We start from the raw sequence: 24,691 nt of genomic DNA, 5'->3' as shown, positions 1-24,691 counted from the left end.
ATAATGATCACAAAGATGATCCAAGAACTTGGGAAAAGAATGGATGCACAGAGCAAAAAGAAGTTTTTAACACAAAGTTAGAAAATATAGAGGCAACCAGAGTTGAATACCATAACTTAAATGAAAATGAAAAATACACTAGAAGGGATCAATGGCAAAATAAATGAGGCAGAAAAATGAATCAGTGAGCAGGAACACAAATACTGCCAATATTGTGTTTGATTACAGAATTCATGAAAACCAGTAACTTCTAACATCCTGTCTGGAAAGTGGATATTTAGGCTTCCCCTGTGCATTCATCATGTAGTTGTTTACCTAAAAATATTTTTAATCATAACATTAATGGACTTTTACCTGATCTATCTAGATGATCTATCTAGATGACCAGACTTAAGTTGCTATTAGCTCTGGAAATAGAAATGATTAGTAACTATCTGCAACATCACACAATTTATTGTTGTTTTTTTTCAGACTTTATATTCAAGTAAAGAAAACTAATATAGATATGGATATGCATAGCAGAGGCCCTAATACCTCATCTGTTTGGGCAGAGAGACGGGTTAAGAGTAGGCAGCTGGACAGAAAAACTTCCTAGAAGAAGTATAGTTCAGCTGGGAAGTAAAAAAGAAATGGCAGTCCCCAGGTTAAGAGGAATCTAAGAGCATTCTGGACAGAGGAAATAGCATTGTAAACCTCAAGGTCATTAAATCTTACTACAGGAAAACAAAATTGCATTTCAAATAAACAGCTGTGTTGTTTACCTGGATGTATTAATTGGATATATGCTGTACTCCTTCCTTCTGTATTCTTGGCTAAACAGACAAATGGATGTAGAAAAAATTTACTTTCCACTGCTGTAATATTAAGCCGTGCGATGACTGTACTCCTTCTTTTGTTTAAAGGATTCTGAATGCTGTTCAAAAGAGTAGTAAAATTGTATAAATAGCATCAATTATAGATACGATAAGCATCCCTGGTTTATCATTACAGCAGAAATAATCACCAGCCCTAAGCACAGGTATAAGAATCAGGCTTTTAGCAAGATTGATCTGATATTTCATAGCCCTAAGACCACTGTTAGTAAAAGACTCACTAGCACAGAGAAATAAAATTACCAGCTTCCAGGGAGGAAAATGGGGACATAGGCATTCTGGTCTCCATGGGGCACAAAGAATATATGAAACAAGAGTAGACTGGGACAGATGGGAAAGGGTTTGCAGGTGATGCTAAGAAGTAATAGGGCGCCATCAGAGACCTGAGCAGGGGAGTGCCTGATTCTTGGCCACAAATAATGAGTCTTTTCTAAACTACTTTAAAAATGGAAAGACATGAAGGATAATTCAGGACAATTGCTTCATGGGAATGCTGCAACATTTTTAACTGAATTTACGAGAAGGCCTTCCAAGTGGTCTGGAATTTGTACCATAATGACATGTATTGTCACCTTCATTGGACAAGATCTTATGAATCCTGCTGAGATTAGCAAAACTCCATATGGGCAGCAAAGGGTTAAGGACCAATCAATGACCAACTTGATCACTGCCACTAGATTCAATCATAATGGTTATATAACGTATGACATGGAATTTAATACCAAAATGTCTCTATGGCATGTCTGGCTCTTAGCATACTTACTGTGTAAACTCTTCCATCATCAGAGGCTCATATTCCTTAATTGCTGACCCATTCCACCTCCAGTAGACAAAGTTACTCAACTGGCCGGTAACATTGCAGATCAGTTGGAGCCAGGATCCTGCAAAGGAATGTATTTTTAATCATAACATTAATGGACTTTTACCTGATCTATCTAGATTAATAAATGACTGTTGAACAAAAATTTTAAATTACAGGAAAGCAAAAAGAAGAAATTGCCCTTATATCCACCACCGAGAGATAAGCACTATTCGTAACTTTACGTATGTCATTCCTTACCTTTCTGTGTACGTATGCAATTTTTAAAATGGGGTGTCAGTGTCTACTATTTGTAATTATTGTACATTGAGAATTTTGGCTCACGTGATTAGCCTTCCAAAATAGGCTATTTCATGGCAGTTTAGTATTCCATCATACAGACATATTATGATGAATTCCTTTCCTATTGCTAAACATAATTTGTTTCTAATTTTCATTATGATTAACATTCCAATGAATGTTCCTGTACATCAACATTGTACATATCCTGAAGTATTACTCTGAATAAAAATCTGGAAGAATTGAGTTAAGAGATACATATTTTTAAAAGCCATGGGCTTCCCTGGTGGCGCAGTTGTTGAGAGTCCGCCTGCCGATGCAGGGGACACGGGTTCGTGCCCCAGACCGGGAGGATCCCACATGCTGCGGAGCGGCTGGGCCCGTGAGCCATGGCCGCTGGGCCTGCGCGTCTGGAGACTGTGCTCCGCAACGGGAGAGTCCACAGCAGTGAGAGGCCCTCATACCGCAAAAAAAAAAAAAAAAAAGCCAAACGCCCTGTCCCAAGGGAGACTATATCAGTCTGCACTCTGTCCAGCAGTGTATGCAAGAGTCATTTATCCCCAAAAGCCCAGATACCAAGTGTTTTTGGTTAGTCATTGTCAACTGAGAGAAGAAAAAAATTCCATTTAAATTTTCATCTGCATTTCTTGAGCTCATGGGGAATTAACATGTTTTTCATAAGCTTAGAATTCATTTGCCTTTCTTTTAAGAATTGCTTTTTATGGGCTTCCCTGGTGTCGCAGTAGTTAAGAATCCGCCTGACAATGCAGGGGACGTGGGTTCGAACCCTGGTCCGGGAAGATCCCACAGGCCGCGGAGCAACTAAGCCCATGAGCCACAACTACTGAGCCTGCGCCCTAGAGCCCACAAGCCACAACTACTGGAGCCGGTGCTCCACAACAAGAGAAGCCACCGCAGTGAGAAGCCTGTGCACTGCAAGGAAGAGTAGCCCCTGCTCTCTGCAACTAGAGAAAAGCCCAGGCGAAGCAACGAAGACCCAACGCAGCCAAAAATAAATAAATAGAACAAATAAATTTAAAAAAAAAGAATTGCTTGTTATTCCTAATGGCCATTACTAAACTGCATTCTCATATTATTAACCATATGATGCATGGAAGCTCTTTATTTATCAAGGATGGTAACTCTTTATCATACATGAAAACTACCGCAAATATCTTTCAGAGCTTGTTTTCATTTTGTTATTGTTTATTGAAATTCTTTAGTGTATATATTTTTATTATTTGGCCAAATTTACAATTGTTTTATACTATGTCTTCACTATTTTTTTGTTGTTGAAAAGCTCTCTCTACCATCAAATCAGGAAAATACTCCATGTACTTTTTTCTTTCAGGTATGTATGATGTTTGCATTGTTGTATTGTTTTGACTGTTTTAGTTCTTTAATCTGTCTAGAATATAACTTGGGTATGGTATGAGAGAAAGCTTTAACTTAATGTTTTTATCCACATAGTTGACTGATAATTCCAGAATCTCTTATTGAATAATAAATCTCTTCCTCACTAATCTGTTATGTAAGAATTATAAAATAATTATTTATTTGGGGCTTTCTAGGTTGATCTGAATGTGTATACTGGCACCAGGGGTACCACACTCTTTTTTTTTTTTTTTTTTTTAGTTTTTATTTTTTTTATTAGTTTCTGCTTTATAACAAAGTGAATCAGTCATACATATACATCTGTTCCCACATCCCTTCCCTCATGCATCTCCCACCCTCCCCATCCCACCCCTCCAGGTGGTCACAAAGCACCGAGCTGATCTCCCTGTGCTCTGCGGCTGCTTCCCACTATCTATCTACCTTACGTTTGGTAGTGTATATATATCCATGCCTCTCTTTCGCTTTGTCACAGCTTACCCTTCCCCCTCCCCATATCCACAAGTCCATTCTCAAGTAGGTCTGTGTCTTTATTCCCGTTTTACCCCTAGGTTCTTCACGACATTTTTTCACACTCTTAATTATTGTAGTTTTAGGGTAAATATTCATATCATTTCGCTTTTCTTCCCAGTATTATCTTAGTAATCTCAGCATTTTATTCTCCCAGGTGAATTTCAGTATCACTTGCCAATTTTTAAGCCCATTCATATTTTTATTGGAATTCCATTAAATCTGTAACTTACTGTTGAGAGCCCATATCTTTACAAGTTCCAGTTTTTCATATAGGAAAAATACACATCCTTATTACAGTTTTTCTTAAATTTGTGTTTCTCAAGATTGTTTTTATTATTGCTCCCTTTGAAGCTTTTCTGGATTTTTTTATCCCAGTTGCCTAACTCTCCATGAATTTTTAATACCACAGATATACACTATATCTATTGATTTAGATTTTTTCACCTCCTAAGAACCAATTTTCTCCCCACTGCAGACAACATCTCCCCATCCCTTTAAGAATGTATGCTTTAAATCTCCCAGTTTTTTGAGATTTATAGGTTAGAGTTTGTGGAGTTTTTGTTTGGTCGGTTTTTTCTTCCTTATAAATCCAATATAATTTTTAAAGGTTTTGCTAAGCTATCTTATAGACATCTCTATGGCATTTACTGTTGCAAATAGGATCTCTTTTCCCATTGTTTTCTTGGTTTTTGCTAAATAAGTCTAATATTTTAGAATATTAATTTTATATCTGGCCAATACAATATTTGTAGGGTACATAATTATATGATCTGAAAATAATACAGTTCTTTTCTCCCCTACAGTCAGCATGCCTTGGTTCTTTTATCTTTGTATTAGTGGGCACTTCTGGAACATGTTAGGTAAACTGGTTATATGGGCATCTTTGTCTTGCTCTTGACTTCAATGAGAAGGCCTAGACCTGTAGAAGGTTTAACACGATATAGTGTTTCACCATTAAAAATGTTGGTGACGATTGGTTTGAACTGATGTTATTAAGTGCAGAAAGTATCCCTCAATTCCTATTTTTCTAAGTCATTTTATTGGTAATTAATATGAAATCTTATCAAATAAATGCCTGATTATAGGATAATCATATGCCATAGTGATCAGGCCTCTGATCAATGTGATATATTAAAATTATTATTTCCTAATGTAAACTTATTTTTAGATTGTAGATCAAATCTAGGCTTTAGAGCTCTGAAGTATACATTCCTCAAGCATGCTTTCTCAACAGGGCAAAATGTGTTTCTTAGCAAGGAGAGCAAGAAAAGCTTAGCTATTGCGATGGTTTGTGGCCTTTCAAAGTGCCATAGTGCATATCTGGGTATTAAATATCTGAGAAAGTAAAGAGGATTAGGGGAAAAATGGCTTGTTAGGCACTACAGGGGAGCAATAATGGGGAGAAAAGGGTTGAAACCCTGCTCTGGATTCTACGGGACAATATTTAAAATTTTCACATCTTTGTTTACATCTATGAATGTCTTTATGTTACTTTCCACCATGAGGAACAACTTGGCCAAGTACAGAGGTCACACATTTTACCTTCTAATCTCTGTACAACTGCTCTTTGTCATCACGCAGTTACTATTACAGAGTTCTATATGCCAGCCTGATTTTTGATCCTCTGATACAAAAATCTGTGCTTATGTTTGGACCAGTGGTTTCCAACAGAACTTTCAGCGTTGGCAAAAATGTTCTATAGTTGTGCTGTCTCATACGTAGTCACTAATCACATGTCGCTCTTCAGCCCTTGACTGAGGGACTAATTTTTAATTAAACTAAATAAATTTACTTAATTTAAATTTACATGTATGTAGCCACACATGCCTAGTGGCTACTGTATTGCATAGCTTAGATCTGAATGCTTATCGTGTTACATCTTTATTCTTGAAATTAACATTATCACTAACCTGGAAAAATAATTTTCTAGAATAACTGTCTTTTTGGCCTGTAGTCCTACTCTTCTACCTAAAAGCTTAACTCTGATCATAAGAAATCCATCCTGCACCAAATAAATTACATTTCTTATTCCTAGGCCTATTGAACTTGGTCTTTGTTTTTAAGATTTTCTTGATTTGGACCGCTTTTAAAGTCTTTATTTGAAGTTGCTTCTGTTTTATGTTTTGGTTTTCTGGCTGCGAGGCATGTAGGATCTTAGTTCCCCAACCTGGGATCGAACCCACACCCCCTGCATTAGAAGGCAAAGTCTTAACCACTGGATTGCCAGGGAAGTCCCTGAACTTGGTCTTTGGCTGATGTCTTCACGAGTAATAAGTGTCCATAGGAAAGTAAGGGTGGGCCAATCAGACATGGCTAGATGTTTGCCATAAGAGGCAAGAAATCCAAAGAAACATTTAAGACATAATCTGTGCCACTTTCCCTCTAACTTTAGATATATCCACTAAACAGCTTAGGTTGTGTGCAGTAAAGGTACAGTTTACCTTAATCTCGAGTTCAAAAAATACTGATTTCAGCATATCCTGATCGTAGCCCACTTACCCAAGACCACTTCTATCGTCTCATTAGCTGGACTCACAATCTCAGGTCTCTTGTTCCTGGATTTCACTGAAAGAAAAACATCCATAAGGTCTCTTATAGACCAGAATCTCAAGTGATGACCACACTTGGCAAAATATACCAAAAATATACTACAAGGCATCTGCCCGATATTCCCTCTACTGGCCAAAGCATATATAGCAGGAGACAGAAGGCCAGAGGTGAAGGTAGGAGGCTGACACAGAGACCAGAGCAAAACCCACAGAGTTGGCCCTTCTGAACCCAGAGTTTGGTGCTGCAAAAAAAAACACACATCACCAGGCCCTGGGTCTCCAGACAAGTGTCCCTCTTCATGCAAATCAGGAAAACCGAGTCGTTGTGGAAAGGGACTTCCCTGGATGGAGCATTATTAACCAGAAGGCCATCTATTGCTAGACGTGCTTGTATTTAGTAATTTTCACAATGACCCAAGAGTGAAAGCCACAGTTATTGAAGAATGCCAAACATTTTGGCATAATTTATTAAAATAAGCATAAAAATACTAAGGAGCTCCAGAAATTAATCTGACCTTTATTTACAGGAAGATTGGCTTCAAGAGTTGATCTGGGGCCAAGCCTGAGAAACTATGAATTTGAATGCCCAGTATTCATTCCGCCACAGTCAAAAAAAAAAATGTTAGCTCCGTCAGGGCAGGATACTGTCTCCTTTGTTCCCTAATGTATACCTAGAACAGTGCCTGAAACATAGTAGATGCCCAATAAATATTTATAAATCCACCTTTAGAAGAAAACAAAATACAACCTCACATCTGATTAAGTATATTATTTCTACGTAAGGGATCAGAAAGGATGGCAGAAAGTATTTAAAACCCATTTGACCTATTTTTAAAATTCTGTAGTGCCCTGTTTTCCCTAAAATTTGTTCTGCTGGTCTGGTTGCAGTATTCCAAGAAAAACAAATCAGAGCTATACAATGACCAGAGAGGGGCTGCTCAGGAACTCAGGATGGTTGTGATTCAAGGACTCCTGAAATTTACGAGTCACTGATGCTTGTAGGATGTAGGGAAGGAATTGATTCTGAGACAATAAACTTAACCTTTGACAAAAAAATGAATTATTGTAGAAATGAGAAAAGTATCTCTCTGAAAAGTGGTCATAATCTGGGTTTACCCAGATTAAACAGATAAACAGGTTTACCCAGATAAACAGGGATAGTCCCTGTTTATGCCTGTTGTCCCAGAGTAATTACTGATAGAGACTGCTTTGACTTTCAAAGTCCTGGTTAAACTAACTCTATTCTTATCTTCCTGAAAGCTTAGGAAACCCTGGTATTTACAGAAAGGTTGAGCATTCTGCCCATCCCCAGGTAACCTGTAGGAGTGCCTTGGTTTTATTTTGTTGTAGTTTTTAATATGAAATGTGGTTAATAGAAGCCTCAGGAAAACTAACAAGAATAATCACCATGCACCTACTCATTTCTCATCTGTTTGGCCCCAGGCACAGGACCACAAGCTGAGCACATTTGATCTCTCACTTTTGCAACAAGCTTGGAAGCTTGAATTTTCTTAGAGGAGGAAACAGCCTTAGAGAAGTTAAGTGACTGGACTAACAGAGATCTAGCAAGAGTGTAACTTGTTACAAAGTTCATTAGCATCCATCCATTACGCCCATGACGGCTAGACACTCAAGACTGCCCAAGTGAGGGATCTCAGAACTGTCGTTCCTCCAGTGCTTCTCCAGAGAACCCTCTGGAGAAGCAGCTCTAGCCAGGCCAAAGAACATGCCTCCTAGTTCAGCTGGAACACATAGCTCATCCTTGTCTGTTTGATCAGCACTACCTCTGAAGTAGGAATGAGAAACACATACGTAGCACGTAACAACAAAAACTAAACTAAAGCCAGGTGACCTCTGGCAAGTCATCAAGCTTCTCTTGGATTTTGTCCCTCCATAGACAGTGAAGGTGATATTAGAGTTATGGTCTCTGGGCCTTCCTGGATTTAAAATCCTAGGACTGGAGCTCTGACTCACCTAGAGTAATGAGTTCTATAGCCCGGGTGACATGATACTGCTTTCCCAAGTGTGTGTAGGATGCATGACACGTATAGTGCCCATTATGCGCCGTAGTCACATTCGTGATGATGAGTTTGTTTGTTATTCCAACAAAGTTTATATTGTCAAGAAGTAGAGGTTTGCAATCCTAGACAGAGGGAGAGGAAGGAAGTATTGAAAACCAATTATTCATATTTATATTCGTACATATATGAATAGAAAGGTTCCTTGCATACAAGTTTTTTTTGCAAAGTCATAATTACATTCCCAGGATTTACATTTTTATGCCTATGAGGCTTGCACTTTGAAGACAAGTGAAGACAAACTTACTTTGCAAGAGAAAAACATTTGAGGAAAGAATGCTAACACTATAGATGCTTAGTAATGCTATACTTCCATTCTTCACTGATATTATTTATTTTGTATTTTTTAACCTCTACAAGATGATTCTCCATGTAAGCTCCAACAAGCCGGGTAGATCAAAGATACCAGAATATGATGTATTCCATGGAGTGCTGGCCAATCGCCTTTCAGACAGTTAGAGAAACCACTAGGCTATCCAAGGACCACTTAATGTTTGTAATAAAACACAAAATAGCATATTTTGTAACAAATAGTTATTTCTTAAAAACCCTAAATTTATAATCATCCTTATCTTTAAACATCTTTTATGCCTACTATACTTTTCTCAACTCTACCTTATTAAACAAAAATGACATAGTTTTAGTTAAGCTGCAAATTAAATGTGTACAGTCTTAAAACCTTTTAAAAACATCCTATTAAATTTCACCACTCAAAGGCAAAATAATATGCCAAAGGAAAAAGTGCTTTGCAGATTCATCCTATTGTCTGTGATAGAAAACTATTTTATTTGCTAGATGAGTAGAATGCCATATGTAATATAAAATTACCTTATACCACTGTATTTGGGGTAACACATTGTTTTCATCTTTGAAAAAATCCAAATAAGGACATACAAGTTGTCCATCTCCTGGAATCAGCAGTCTCTGTGTAAATACGGCTTGTGAATTGTAACACAAGTTAGGCTCATGCTGTACAAACTCTGCAGCTATTTTAGTTTTGAGGCAGTAAGTTGAATTGCTAAAATAAATCAGAATAGGTTTATTAAAAGATTGTTCTGTCCTTAACTATTGCAGGTAATACAACACATGTTTGTAACATATTAATTCCTTTCTTACCTCACTGCACAGTAGTAATATCCTGAATCCTCTACTTCAGCAGGAACAAACCAAAGTTTATCTTTGTGCTGATGAATCCTGGAGTCTCTTTCTGTAGATACAGGTGTCTTGCCATCATTTTTATACCAAATTATAGGGGCTTTGTGTTCACTTAGGATAAGAGGACATGAACGAGCATCAATTTCATGTGCAGACGAAACTAAAATAACCGCCTCTTCACGTTCCTCACATTTATCTTTAGAAGGGAGAAAGGGAAAGTCATTTCAATAAGAAATTTCAGTGTTTCTTCATGTAATATCTAAATATAAACACACCAACTATTAAATACATTAATTTGTGTTATACGTGAGAGTGTTAGTAGCCTTATGATAAAGAGAATCATCTTGGAAGTCTAAAAGATTTCTAGTCAAATCCAGGATGTCACTTACTACTTGTGTCCTTGAGCAAGTTATTTAACCTCTCTGCTCCCCTCTTTACTCAGCTAAAAATTGGGGATAAGGTAGCAGGAAAAGATGGCTGCTTCAGTAAAAAGATGGAATAACCGTCATTTAGCCTCCCACCTGAACAACTAAAAAATGCACAAAGTATATGAAATAACAATGTTCAAGACATCGAACATCAGGGAATGAAGGACACAAAGGAGGCGAGCCCTAGGGTTTTCCCAAATTACTGTGTAGAGAGCAATTCTAGGCCATGACGTTGCTGGGAGGAAATGCAGGCAAAACCCAGTGTTCTCTCTTGAGTTGAGGAGATGGAGCAGGGAATCCAGGTAAACCAAGAGAGTGGAGGGCAGAGTACCAAGGAGATTACAGCTGTACACAGAGAGTAAGCAAGCTTTGGAGGTCTACAGAATCTCCCTCAAGTTTTTAGCTGAGTATCAATTAGCAGAAGCATGAAAGAAAGCTACCCAAGGCCAGAGTGAAAATTGCCAAAAGAATTAGAGTGGATAATACCCGGAGCACACACATGCTGGGAATAGTGGCTGTTCTCAACAGCCAGAATGGACAATCTTATCAGTCATGGGGCATCAGGTAGAGAACCCAGAAGGGTTTTGTCTCAGTAGATGGAGCAAGTTAGGCCTAGAATAAATCTTGTTCTGCTCCTGACTTACAAAGCTTAAAAGCAAGACCTAAAAGGATCAACTATTTCCAAGTAACAACCTTGTAAAAGAAAAAAGTTCAAGAACATTTTTAGTAATAAAAAAATATCCAATGCCCAACATGGTAAAATCTACAATATCTAGCATCCAATCAAAGATTACTAGGCATGCAAAGAGGCAGCATAATAAAACCAATAATAAAGAGAAAAAAATCAGTCATATCAAAACTGACCCATAAATGACACAGATAATAGAATAGATGGAAAAAATTAAAATAGTTATTATCATTGTGTTCCACTTGTTCAAGGGGCCAGATCAAGCATGTTGAGTAGAGAAATGAAAGAGATTATTTTAAAAAACCTAAATCAAACCCCTAGAGATGAAAACTACAATGCTGACTTTAAAAAAAAATGGATGTGATTAATGGCAGATTTGACACTGCAAGAAGAAAGGCTTAGTGAACTACAAGATACAGCATTAGAAACTCTTCAAAACTAAACACAGAGAGAAAAATAACAAAATGAAATAAACAGGATTCTAGTTAGCTGCAGGACAACTTCAATACATGTAATAAGAATTCCTGAAGAACAGGAGAGGTGGGTTGAACAGGAAAAATATTTGAAGAAATACAAGTTGAAATTTTTCACGATCTTATGAAAATGATGTAGCCACAGACCCCAAAATCACAATAAAACCCAAGCATAAGAAGCATGAAGAAAAGCACACCAAACAAAGACCAAAATGATGCAGCTTCTTGCCAGAAACAATACAAGCCAGAAGAGGGCAGAATAAAGATAAGTACTAAAAGAAAAAACATCATCTACCTAGAATTCTATATCCAGGGAAAGTACCTTTCAGAAATAGAGGCAAAATAAAGACTTTTTTCATATTTATAAAAAGCTATAAAAATTATCACCAATACACCTGTACTGCCAAAACATGTAAGGAAGTCCTATAGAAAGAAAGAAAATAGTGTCAGATGAAAAATAAATCTACATAAACGAATAAATAGCACCAGAAATGTTTACTACATGGGTGATCATAAAATAATTTTTCTTATTATTTAAATCTCTTTAAAAACAACAGAATATTTAAAGCAAAAATAATGTATTTTGAGATTTATAACATATAAAGAGGTAAATGTATGGAAACAATAAGGCAAAGTTCAGGAAGGGAGAAGCAGATATATACTGTTTTAAGTTTTTTATACTATTTGTGAATTGGTATAGTATGACCTGAAGGTAAACAGTGGTAAGTCATAGATGGATACCATAAGCACTAGAGTAGTTATTTTTTAAGTTATTAATATAAGCCAACCCTGAAGACAAAATAAATCATGAAAATTCTCAATTAATCCAAAAGGCAGCAAAAAAGAGAAAACACATAGAATTAATGGTACAAGGTGAAAATAAAACAAGATCCTAAAATAAAACCCAAACACATTAACAATTGTATTATATTTTTTTCATGGTCTAAACAACCCAGTTGAAAGGCAGAGATAGTCAGACTGGATAAAGAAAGAAGGATCCAACTATATGCTAACATACACATGAACTCACACATAAACACACTTTAAGTGTAAAGACACAAATATGTTAAAAGTAAAAACGGGGAGGGGAGAGAAATATCATGTTAACACTACTCAAAAGAAAGTTTGAATGTTTATTATTATCAGTCAAAGTAGATTTTACAGTGAAAAATATTAACAGGGATTAAAAAGAGTCATGTAATTATGATAAAGGAGTAATTTGTCAAGAGGTACATAGTAATCCTAGACATTTACTCACCTACTGACAGTGCTTCAAAATACATGAAGCAAAAACTGATAGAATTGCAAAAAGAAATAGAGAAACCCACAATTATAGTCTGAGATTTCAACAGTCTCCTCATAATAATTGGTAGAACAAGTACAACAATTAGACAGAAAATCAGTAATGATATAGAAAATTTGAACAGCACTATCAACCAATTTGGCATAATCAGTATTTACACAAAATCCTACCCAACAACAGCAGAATACACATTCTTTTTAACTGCACACAAAAGAACTTACCAAGATATACCATATTCTTGCTCATAACCCAATAGTCAACAAATTTAAAAGAATTCAAAGTATGTTTTCTGGTGACAATGAAATTAAATTAGAAATCAGTAACAGAAAAATATCTAGTAATTCACCCATGTATTTAAAAGCTGAAAAAAACAACAACAAACAAACAAAAAAAATCACCCATGCATCAAAGAAGAAATAAAGGGGACATCCCTGGTAGCACAGCAGTTAAAAATCTGCCTGCCAATGCAGGGGACACGGGTTCGAGCCCTGGTCCGGGAAGATACCACATGCCTCAGGACAGCTAAGCCCATGCACCACAACTACTGAACCTGTGCTCTAGAGCCTGTGAGCCACAACTACTGAGCCCACATGCCACAACTACTGAAGCCCGCATGCCTAAATCCTGTGCTCCGCAACAAGAGAAGCCGCTGCAATGAGAAGCCCGTGCACCACAGTGAAGAGCAGTCCCTGCTCGCCACAACTAGAGAAAGCCCAAGCACAGCAACAAAGACCCAACGCAGCAAAAATAAATAAATTAATCAATTTTTTTAAAAAAAGAAATAAAGGAGGAGATTAGGAGATAAGTCTTTGGACCTGAATGATAAAGAAAACACAACATAACAAAATGTATGGCATGAAAAGGAAACAATACTTAGAGGAAAGTTGATAGCACTAAATGTCTGTATAAGAAAAAAGATCTCAAATCATGACTTCGGATTCCATTTAAGAAATTAGAAAATAAATTACACCCTAAGTAAGCAGAGGATAGTAATAGATCTAGGAGAAAAATCAATGAAATGGAAAACAAAAACAATAGAGACAAAAATCAAAGATACCAAAAGATAGTTCTTTCAGAAAAATCAATAAAATGGATAAATCTCCTGCCATACTGATCAGGAAAAAAAGAGAGGTGACATCTCTCATTAAAATGATTTGAAAAGAGTAATAAGGAAATATTATGAACAACCTAATGCCAATAAATTCAACAACTTAAATGAAATGGGCAAATTCCTTGAAAGTACAGACTATAAAATCTTCCTGAAGAAGAAACAGATAACCTGAATAGCCCTACAGGTATTAAAGAAATGGAAAGTGTAGTTAAAAACCTCCAAACAACAAAAAAAATTTCAGGCCTAGATGGCTTCACTGGTATATTCATAGAAGGACCAACACCAGTTTTACACACACTCTTCCAGAAAATTAAAGAGTCAGTAACACTTCCCAATTCACTCTATGAGGTCAGTATTATTCTAATTCCAAAACCAAACAAAGACATTCCAAGAAAAGAAAACCACAAAAGAGTCTTCATCATGAACATAGATGCAAAATTTCTTTAAAATATCTTAGCAAATTGAATGCTACAATATATCAAATAAGGACAGTGCATTATGATGTACACAACATCCAAAAAAAAAAACACACAACAAAACAAAACTAGGAATAGAAGGGAACTTCCTAAAGCTAATAAAGGACAGCTATAAAAACCTTACAGCTATCATATACAAGATTAGAAACAAGGTAAGAATGTCCACTCTAACCACTTCTATTCAACATTGTATTGGAAGATCTAATTAGTGCATTAGGCAAGAAAAAGAAATGGCATACGGATTGAAGAGAAAAGTAAAATGTCTTTATTTGCAGACAACATGATTATCTATACAGAATATGCTATGAAATCTACCGAAGACCTAGAGGGTTTGTAAGCTGTAGGATACAATATGAATATGCAAATTTGAATGTGTGTGTATATTACCTAAGAACAATTAGAAACTGGATTTTTTAAAATGCCTTTTACAATAGCATCAAGATATGAATAATTTAGGATAAATGTGACAAAAGATGCATCAGACTGATCCAATGAAAATTACAAAATAAATGTATTTAAATAAACTTTAAGAGATCTAAAAAAAATGAAGACGTCTATACTTTGTTCCTTGATCAGAAGACTTGATATTGTGGAGCTGCCCAGTTCTCTCCAAACCAATTAATACTCAATTCAATATTATCTTGATTGTGATGATGGTTTCAGGGGTGGATATGTATGTCAACACATCAAATTGTATACCTTAAACATGTGTGGTTTATTGTATGTCTATTATAACCTCAATAAAGCTATTTAAAAACAGAATGGAAATAAAAGTGGCTAGGCACTCAGCAAGGTACCTGCACTGATGGAGAACTGGTAAGTATTTAGCTCCTAGGAGTAACAGCAGCAACAATAACAGTGATAAAAGAGTAAACCTTAAGGTCTCAGCTCAACACACTCTCCTATTTATCTGGGGTTTGCTCCACCACTCCATCAAAACTGTTCTGATCAAAGTCACCTACGACTTTTAAGTTGCTAAATCAAATCGACAACTCTCGGACGTCATCTTACTTAGCACATCTGCATTGGACACGTTATTCTCATCCTTGAAACACGTTCTTCACTCGGCTTTCAGGACATTTGTCTGGTTCTCCTCCTACACTTCAGGCCAGTCTTTCACTGGTTCTTGGATGAATGGAAGCCTGACCACCCACCCCTGGAGGGCTGCAGGGTTCACTCCTTGAAGTTCTGTTCTTTTCTAACCACACTCACTCCCCAGGTAGACTCATCTAGTCTCGGGGTTCTAATAGCAGCTGCTTGCCAAGGTCTCCAATTTTATACTTCCAACCCCTGGCTCCAGACTGCTTAGTCAACATCTCTATTTAGACATCTAACTTTAACATGTTCAGTCTGAACACGTGACCTTCCCCCCTCCCGTCAACGCAACTCCACTTTGCATGTGCTTGGGCTGAAACCCTTAGTCATCCTTGATTCTTCTCTGTTTCTCACACTCACATCCAATCTGTCTGCAAATCCTGCTGGCTCAGTCCTCAAAGTATATCCAAACTCTGATGACTCACTTCTCCTTGTCACCCTTGAATAAGTTACCATCATAGCTTGCCTGGATTGCCGTAATGGCCTCCTAACTGGCCTCTCTGTTTCTCCCTTTGCCTCCCTAGGATCTGTTCACAATATAAGAACCAGAATGAGCCTTTAAAATATGGAAATTCCCTGGCGGTCCAGTGGTTAGGACTGCGCACTTTCACTGCTGAGGGCCCAGGTTCGATCCCTGGTCGGGGAACTAAGATCCCACAAGCCGCACAGCGTGGCCAAAAAAAAAAAGGAAAGTTAGATCACCTCTGTGGTTTTAAACAGGGAACCTACACAGTCTTCCCACCTCAGAGTACAAGCCAAGATCCTTAGAAAGGTCTACAAGGCTCTCTACACAGTCAAACCTCCACCGCCCCCCATTACCTTAATGACCTCACCCTGTACCACATCCCTCACCATTCCCTCTGCTCCAGCCACAGCAGATTTCAGCCCCTGGAACATGCCAGTACTCCTGGCTTCAGGGCCTTGGCACATGCTGCCTAGAATATTTCCCCACCCCCAACCTGATCTCTATATAGCTCCCTCCTCCCGCTCCTTCAGGTTCAACTCAAAAGTCAACTTCTCAGTGAGGCCTTTTCTGGCCACACTATCAAAAAATTTAACCTTCTGACCACCCCAATCCCCAAAGTGTATACTTTACTTTTCTGCTTCTTTACCTCTCCACACTTATCGCCATATGACATAATATATATTTACTTATGTAATGTATTGTTTCTCTCCCCTACTGGAATGTAAACCCCAGGCAGATATTTCTGTCTGGATTATTCACCACTGTAGCCCCAGCAGCTAGTGCCTGGTGCACGGCAGGAGCTAAACGCATTTGCAGCAAGAGAGGGAGAGGGGAAGAGAAAGAATGAATAAATGGAGAAAACAAAGAACTGCCAGCCGTGGTTCATAAAGACTGCATTTAACACCTCTTCTGAATGAAAGCCAGGATTTCCCATATTACACTCTTCAAGCAGCAACAAAGTGGGAAGAGGCCTGGACTAGACACTGGTGACGTGGATTATAGCTTTTGCTCTGAAACTAGCTGCATGACCTTGGGCTCTTAACCTCACTGGGCTTCAGTTTCCCAATGTATAAATGAGAGAATGAAAAGTAAAGACCTTGAAAGGACATCCAGCAATACAGTTCTGTGACTTGGGCATCCACAAACACACGTAAGAAAAATGACTCTGTTAACCAAGGTACTTCATGTATTCTAAATCACAGATTTTCTTAGCAGACAGGAACACAAGGAAATGCTTAACTCACCAGCCTCCAGAGAAGAAGTCAGTAGAGCTATGAAACAAACAAGCCTGAATAATACTTTCATATTCTCCTGGAGAAACAGAGGAATGAAAGAAAAATTTTAAATGTTACTATTCCCAAAAACATCTCTAAAACTACATACACAGACTCCCCACCCCGGTCCCACCCTTACCCGCAAGTCACACTGATGGGTTAGTCTTCCTACATCATTTATGTGATCATGCTTCTGGATGCAAACTGGGGAAAAGGGGAATGAAGATTTTTAACAGAACTGGGGACAAACTCACACAACTTAAGATTAACAAAACTTCCATCAACTGTTCCAACGTTCATTTCCATTTAAATTTCCCCCAAATCTAATCTATGCTACACCCAAAATAGACTACCCACTAGACCCTAAACCATCGTGCCTCTACTTACATGGATGTGTTCCCCACCTGGAATGTACCCACTGCCAGGACTCACTTGCAAAGTCTCCCCATACTTCCAGATCCTGCTAAAGCTCACACCTTCACTTTATAAGGTAAGACACTAAACCATTTGTATGAAATGGTATAGCTGCATAGAAATGCACCAGAAAGGCTAAAAGAAATAATAACAGTATATCAAAATTGGGTTGCTTCTTGTGGTTGGTTGGTTTGGCCCTTCTCTGGGGCTTGCTGGGGCTTTTTATCTAAAATTTCTATAATAAGCATGTATTAATCTTATCACAAAGAAAAACAAAAATATAGACAAAACCTCCACAGCTCCTCTGAGTGGTTTAGAAGCCACACTAACATAGCAGCAGCTACAACAGGTATTGAGCAGCCATAGGGCTACATATTAAACTGAGGTCCTGGTAACCTAGCATTTCAATTTCCTAACACTCTATCCATATACTTGGCAGGGGGCATAATCAGATCAGGCATTTGACTGATGCTGGAAGGAAAGCACACCCATGGCTTTATCCATAAAACATCCCTAAAATAATATCAATTGAAAAAGGAAAAAATCACTCCATTTTGCCTACCTTTCTAAACTTCTCAAGCCCAAATTAAGTTAATGCTCAGTATGGCCCCCTTTACCGATTTGAACGTTCCTGTTCCATGCTCCTGAAGGGGGACCTTACAACTACATGCAATAAATTCCAGTCTTGTGCTTCCAGTGAACTTATGCACAAGTCTATTCAACAACCTATGAATTCCTAATATTCCATAGGCCTCAAACCAAATTCATTCTCCCCACCAGCCATGCTCCCCACCTTAGTGACAGGGGCAGCACTGCCACACTCCCACCCACCCGAGAGACCCGGGCTCAGTGACCCGCCATCCCCAGAGCTGTTCTCACCAGCCCTAAACAGTCCGGCTCCGGAGGTCACCACACCAGCCCGGTTCACTCCTACGCACTGCTGATGCCTCTTGAGTTCAACAGTCACCGGCTCCTTCCTGGATTAATTATGCCAACTAGCTCCTTATCAGTCTCTCTGCCTATGGACTTACGGCTTCTATTCAATCCAGGGATCTTACAAACTCATAGTTACCAAGTGATCGGTTCAAAGCGCCTTCACCGGCTCCCCAGTGCACCCCGAACAGTCCACACCCCTCAGCAAAGCACACAGGTCCTCTGTGTTGAGGCTCTGACTGCTTCCTCCAGACTCAACCCTCCGCCTTCCTCTCCCCCTGCCCAGTCCATACGTCAGCCTTCACCTTGCCCAGTTCTCCAACCTCAGAGCCCTTGCCTTTGCTATTCCCTCCACCCTTAACCTGGTGGTGAAGGTACCTCCCCACCCATCAGGTCTCAGCTGGGGTCACCCCCCCTCCCACCAGCTCCAGGGAGCCCTCAGAACCTTTGCCTGGCCAGACTGTCTTTCTCTGGGCCCCTGCAGCAACCTGTGTTAATGTCTTCACACTTTTCACTGCAGTTACCCCAGGAGAGGGAGCCTCATGGGGGCAGGAACCATGACCCGCCTATCACTGCACCCACAGCTTCCAGCACTGTGCTGGGAACTCAGAAGCCCTTGATAAGTGCTCATAGAATGAGTGAAAAAATGAACTAAAGAAATAGCTATCCCCTCGACCCGACCTCAGGGGCAATGTCCAGGGCAGACCGCATAATTTCATGCTTCAAAAAAAAAGCTGTCCTTTTCATTTTACAGAAGATGAAATTTGCCTGTATTCTTTTCTGTAGCCGTAAGTTAATTGCAAACACAAAATATTTTAACTAAGACATCACAAACCCAGATTCTAATGACATGCAATCATTTGAATATTAGCTGGAAAATGTTCTACTTAAGAAGTGGTATTAAAAGGAATAAAAAAAGAGACAACGTGCTTTTTAAATACAGGCATACCTCGTTTTATCGCACTTCGCTTTACTGCGCTTTGCAAATACTGTGTTTTTTAACAAATGGAAGACTTGTGGCACCCCTGCATCGAGCAGGTCTATCGGCACCATTTTTCCAACAGCGCCCACTCGCTTCATGTCTCTGTGTCACATTTTGGTAATTCTCAAAATATTTCAAACTTTTTTGTTACTATTATGTTTACGTTCATCTGTGATGAGGGATCTTTGATGTTACGGCTGTAATTTGTTTTGGGGGCACCACGAACCACATCCATATGAGACAGCAAACTTAATTGATAAATATTGTGTGTGTGCTGACTGCTCCACCATCTGGCTGTTCCCCCAACTCTCTCCTTGGGCCTCCCTAGTCCCTGAGACACAACAATATTGAAATCAGGCCAACTAATAACCCTACAATGGCCTCTAAGTGTCCAAGCAAAAGGAAGAGTCAATCAATGTGGCAAATTTCAGTGTTGTCTTATTTTGAGATTGCCGTGGCCACCTCAACCTTCAACAACCGCCACCCTGAGCAGTCAGCAGCCACCAACAACCAGGCCAGACCCTCCACCAGCACAAAGATGGAGACTCGCTGAAGGCTCAAATGACTGTGAGCATTTTTTAGCAATAAAGTATCTTTTAGTGAAGGTATGTACATTGCTTTCTCGGACATAATGTTATTGCTCATTTAATACACTGCAGTATAGTGTAAACATAACTTTTATATGCACTGGGAAACTAAAATTTCGTGTGACTCACTTTATTGCAATTTAAGCTTTATTGTGGTGATCTGGAACCAAACCCACAATATCTCCAAGGTGTGCCTGCAAATGCAGGGAAAATGAAGACAATCTAAGCGTGAGAGACACCCCCATTCGCATTCTCCTCAGTTTCCCCCCAGCATGAGGACAGTGATCCCTATACCTGAATCAAGCCTTGAAACCTACCTCAGAGCCATGAGACCACATTCCTTAAGTATCCTGTAATTCTGACATTTTACTCACATAAATTAGCCTTCTCCCAAATTAGTCTAGATTATGAATATTATTATCATATTTACCTTGAACCTGTATTCAGATTATTAAATAAGATAGGAGGCTTTGACGTCTTGCAGTCTGGCTTATTAACTATTTCTGTAACCCTGAGGAAGTGTGTTTTAAATTTCTATGATAGAAGAAAGTAAATAAAGGGTTAAAACATTTCCCAATTACCTGTTCCAGGCCAATCCATTACTCACATTAGTTTATTAAAGACACCACAAAATCAACTGAACCCTGCCAGGTGTTAGTTCATTTAGTCACAAGCTCTGGCTTGTTCGATGAGTGGGCAGGGGAGAAGACAAGGAAGGTGCCAGGCTAAATTCATACAGAGTGTGTCTGGAGATATAATTCCAAATTAATTGTGGGCAAACAACGTTTAATAATTGCAAGTCCAAGGACAGTGCGATCTTGGACACAACTCCTCCTGAGCCTCAGTTTCCTCGTCTGCACAGTTGGCAATGAGCTGGATGACTTCAGACCCCTTCCTATCTAATAGTCCATAAAGTGCAGGAGCCCGGCCCCAGGGGTCCAGGTTTTACTTCGCCTGCCCTGGAACTGCTCTGGGAAAAAGCAGGGGGGTGAGAGAAGCCCCTTCCCCTCAGCAGGGGACCTTCTGAATCCCTGTCAGTCTCCAGGATCCTAGGGCAAGGGGGTTGGCTCCAGGCCATGGGATGGGGGTTAAGAGTCCCATGACTGCGGACAGTGTAGAGGAAGCAGGTAAAGACGTACCATCCGAGGCCAAACTAAACAAAAAAATGAACAAAAACCCCCGTATGTCCCAAAACAATACAAAATTCCAAGGGTGAAGCCAAACCTGACTAGCCTTCACCCTGCTAGTCCTTGAAAGGCTGGCCAAATCAGAAAATCCCTCAACAACATTTGTGTTCTGCTGTATACCAGCATATACAGCCTGTATACCAGGCTGTATATGCTAGTGCCAGGGACAAAAATAATTCGTAAAATTCAAAATAAATAAAGTGAAATATAAAACAAAAACCTGCTCTTCAAGATGGTCACAATTTAGCCGTCAGCCACATGTGATCACGCAATACATCCCACATACCCATCAATGGCACACTGGATAAAAGTTCAGCCTCTGTGTTGCAGTTCCCCCTTTGGACAAAATGGAGATGATGATAACAGTATTTGTCCTTGAAGGCTGTGATTAAGTGAGCTGTCACACATGAAGGGTTTAGAACATTGTCTGGCAAACGGTCACACTCTGAATTAGTTATTATAAGTCACCCCATGCTCTGATGACAGATGTAAGTTTCGGTAAAATGTTCTCAGATATCCATTCATTTCTTTCTTCATTTGCTGCCAAATCAACAACTGTATATTGAAGATCTACTACATGCCTGTGTGTACACTTGGTCCTGGGAACAAAATTAGGAATAATGACCGAGGGGCTCGAGGAGCTCACCAGCCAGCAGGGAGAGTGGACATGTCTGCAGAGTTACACCACAATGCGGGACTGACTGTCCATGGGGAGAGAGGTGCCCCGGGTAGGGGGGAAGACAGGGCCTAACACGCCCTGCAGGAGGGCTTCTGGAACAGATGAGCCTGACGGTGGGGAGAGCATGGGGGAGATTCATCATGTTCCGGAGCATAAGTCAAAGGTGAGGCGCCGGGACTTCCCTGGCGGTCCAGTGGTTGAGACTCCACGCTTCCACTGCAGGAAGTGCAGGTTCGATCCCCGGTCGGGGAACCAAGATCCCACGTGCCATGCTGGGTGCGGCCAAAAAAAAAAAAAGGTGAGGTGCCAAGAGGCAAAGCTGGAGAGATGGAAAGTGCCCAGGACATGAAGAGCCTTGCTGAGCAGTTGGGACTGCCATTTGTAGGTGGCAAAACAATCACTTAATGGTTTTAAGCCACAGAGTGGTCTACGATCAGATTTTCATTTTGTAAGGAAATTTTGGCACCCATGTGGAATATAAACGGGAGAGGTGTCTGGGGAAGGGCTGTAGATGAGCAGGGATGCAGGCATGAGCGGCCAGCAGTGACAGACAGACGGAAGGGGGCATATCTGAGTCCCACTCAGAGGCAAGCCAGAGAAGGGGTCTGGGACCCACCAGCCCTGATTCCCTCAGGTGGGACCAGCAAGGGCAGGGCAGGTGAGGAGGGCAGGTTCCGGCACCCACACAGCCGAGGAGATGCCTGGGGGTGTCACTCACTGTACCACCGGCCTGGGTCTCCTGAGACCATGTAACAGAAATCAAGAATTCGATTGTGAGGTGGAAATTCAGTGACATGGACATGGAACCCGGGATGATCTGGAATTGAGGCAGCTCAGCCCTGCACTGGGAGCCACGGTCACATGGTCACAGCTGAAGCTGAAGGGGAGGTGACCCTGAGAAAGCAAGTGAGCAGTGCTTCTTAATGGGTTCACAGACCCCTTCAGAAATCAGATAAAACCACGGAGATGTCCCAAAGAAAAATGTACCGCCAAAACCAAAGTATTCTGTATACAATGGGAAATAGTCCAGAACTACCTGAAACAGGGTGGAGGACTTCAGCTGTTGATGAGAAAAGGCCAGCGGTCCCCTGGGGTGAATCAGCCCAGTAACTGTGCAGAAGGCCTTGTCTTGTAAGAAGTGACCTGCTCCTCAGGAAGGAGTCACCATCTTCAGGGGGCGCATCTACCTGGGGAAGGAAATACACACACAAGCATGAGCTGAAACAAAGAACGTCAAGTCCCCGACCACCACACAGATCTCAAGGGGTCCAAAAACACAAAACAAGCTTACGAAGATGAGTCACCTGTTTAAAAAGCACGTGTTCCACAGTCCTTTGAGAAAACAGTTTCAGAAAATCAAGTCAAGGGTGAAGAATACAGAGGCTGACAACCCCTAGTTTTATTTTTTTTTAATTTTTATTGGTGTAAAGTTGCTTTACAATGTTGTGTTAGTTTCTGCTGTACAGCAAAGTGAATCAGCTCTACGTAAACATATATCCCCTCTTTTGGATTTCCTTTCCATGTAGGTCACCGTAGAGCGCTGAGTAGAGTTCCCTGTGCTATCCAGTAGGTTCTCATTAGTTATCTATTTTATACATAGTATCTATAGTGTATATATGACAACCTCTAGTTTGTTTTGATTCAACACACACACACATGGCACTTTGCTGCACACAGGGATGAGTCGGAACACCTCGGGGAGCCCACCACTTAACGCACCTGGAGAATAATGCTCAGGGAAACACACCAGATGCCAGGAAAACCTTCCAGGCCCTGTTTAATAACAGTCATCCCCTCAGAATCTTCACTCTTCCTTTGCACCAAGCATATTAACACACTGGCATTCCAAATTACATAACTTAAGATAACTTCTAAAAAGCTGAGCTGGGAATGCCCTACTGTGACGTCCTCTAGACGTTTCACCATTCATTCCCTGGTTTTGCAGTTTCCTTTTAGTGTTTTGGAGTGCAATATTTTTTTCTCAGGTCTGAATCGTTTCCTTGGGCCTCTGAGAAGTTTGTAAGGCCTCAGCATAAGGCCTTTTAATGCCCAGTGGATAAAACAGCCTCATTCAACGCCAAACATTCTGCTTAGACTAAATGTGCTAAGTGCCACCCTTGGTATTCCCTTTGGACTTAAGAGAAAGTACAGGACATCCCATCAAGGTGTCAGAGCTTGTCATCATGAATCATAACAGGACACGAGATCAAAGACAAGCCTCCCAGATATTCCCATGTGCAGGCCCAGCAAAGGGCCCTCCCCACCTCCAGTCGTGTGGCCCGGAATGACCGCAGCTGATGGCAGTCCCGTGGACGACGTCTGGGAGAAATTAACAGACTGGGGGAGGGGTGGACGGGCAAGCGGACCGGATTTGTTTGGAAGGTCCAGGAAACCTTCTGCAGGGGAGGACACCCCACAGCCCTCTAACCACTTCACTTTCCCTCTTCCTCTTTGCTCCAGAAACTTCTTAAAAGGATTTTCACATCCACTGCAGAATGGCCTGCCCTCTGCCCCCCAAGTCTCACGGCCCCTGTGAAATGCACAGCCCAGGCCACCACACACTCCTGGTTGCTCCACGCAAAGGACCCCCCACCCCATCTTACTGGAAGGCACTGCAGCACGTGGCCGCACCCACCGCCCCTCCCTCCAGACTCCCAGGGATGGGGGTCCACCCTCTCCTCCATCACCTTCCTGGCAGGCTCCCCTCTTGCATCTGTAAGGCCTGTGCCCTTGTGTGCCCTCAGCGCCTGCACAATGCCTCCCGGGCCTGCCATTCGACGTGACCCTCCCTAGTTGGCCGGCTTCTCCTGTGACTTCTGACCAGCTCTGAGTGGATTCTGATCAAGAGCCTCTCCCAGGGGCCCCTGCACACCCCCCTTCCTCCACAGCCAAGAGCACCAAGTCACACAGGTTCTCCCTGGCGCTCTGCACCGGGTG

The 24,691-nt window shown here is 40.5% G+C and overlaps 1 protein-coding gene across 10 annotated transcripts in view; it reads right to left on the bottom strand.

The window, feature by feature from the left end:
- Positions 1–24,691, bottom strand: part of IL1R1 (interleukin 1 receptor type 1) — a 99,134-nt gene that overhangs the window by 11,680 nt on the left and 62,763 nt on the right. For 6 of the 10 annotated variants that reach the window (XM_081254244.1, XM_081254242.1, XM_081254236.1 and 3 more), the window contains 9 exons: positions 22,791–22,941; positions 17,112–17,176; positions 16,943–17,009; positions 9,620–9,854; positions 9,332–9,521; positions 8,400–8,568; positions 6,376–6,441; positions 1,636–1,753; positions 762–913 (listed from right to left, as the gene is read on the bottom strand). In XM_081254244.1, the coding sequence (XP_081110370.1) occupies positions 762–913; positions 1,636–1,753; positions 6,376–6,441; positions 8,400–8,568; positions 9,332–9,521; positions 9,620–9,854; positions 16,943–17,003 (991 nt within the window). In that variant the 5' untranslated portion in view covers positions 17,004–17,009; positions 17,112–17,176; positions 22,791–22,941. Of the gene's footprint in view, positions 1–761; positions 914–1,635; positions 1,754–6,375; positions 6,442–6,940; positions 7,109–8,399; positions 8,569–9,331; positions 9,522–9,619; positions 9,855–16,942; positions 17,010–17,111; positions 17,177–20,318; positions 20,423–22,790; positions 22,942–24,691 lie in introns of those variants that run through there. The other 4 variants (XM_081254239.1, XM_081254238.1, XM_081254240.1 and 1 more) reach the window with 3 other exon arrangements.

Source organism: Mesoplodon bidens, assembly GCF_964165515.1.
Source record: "Mesoplodon bidens genome assembly, chromosome: 14".
Taxonomy (NCBI): Eukaryota; Metazoa; Chordata; class Mammalia; order Artiodactyla; family Ziphiidae; genus Mesoplodon; species Mesoplodon bidens.
This window is presented reverse-complemented; position numbering and strand designations above follow the sequence as displayed.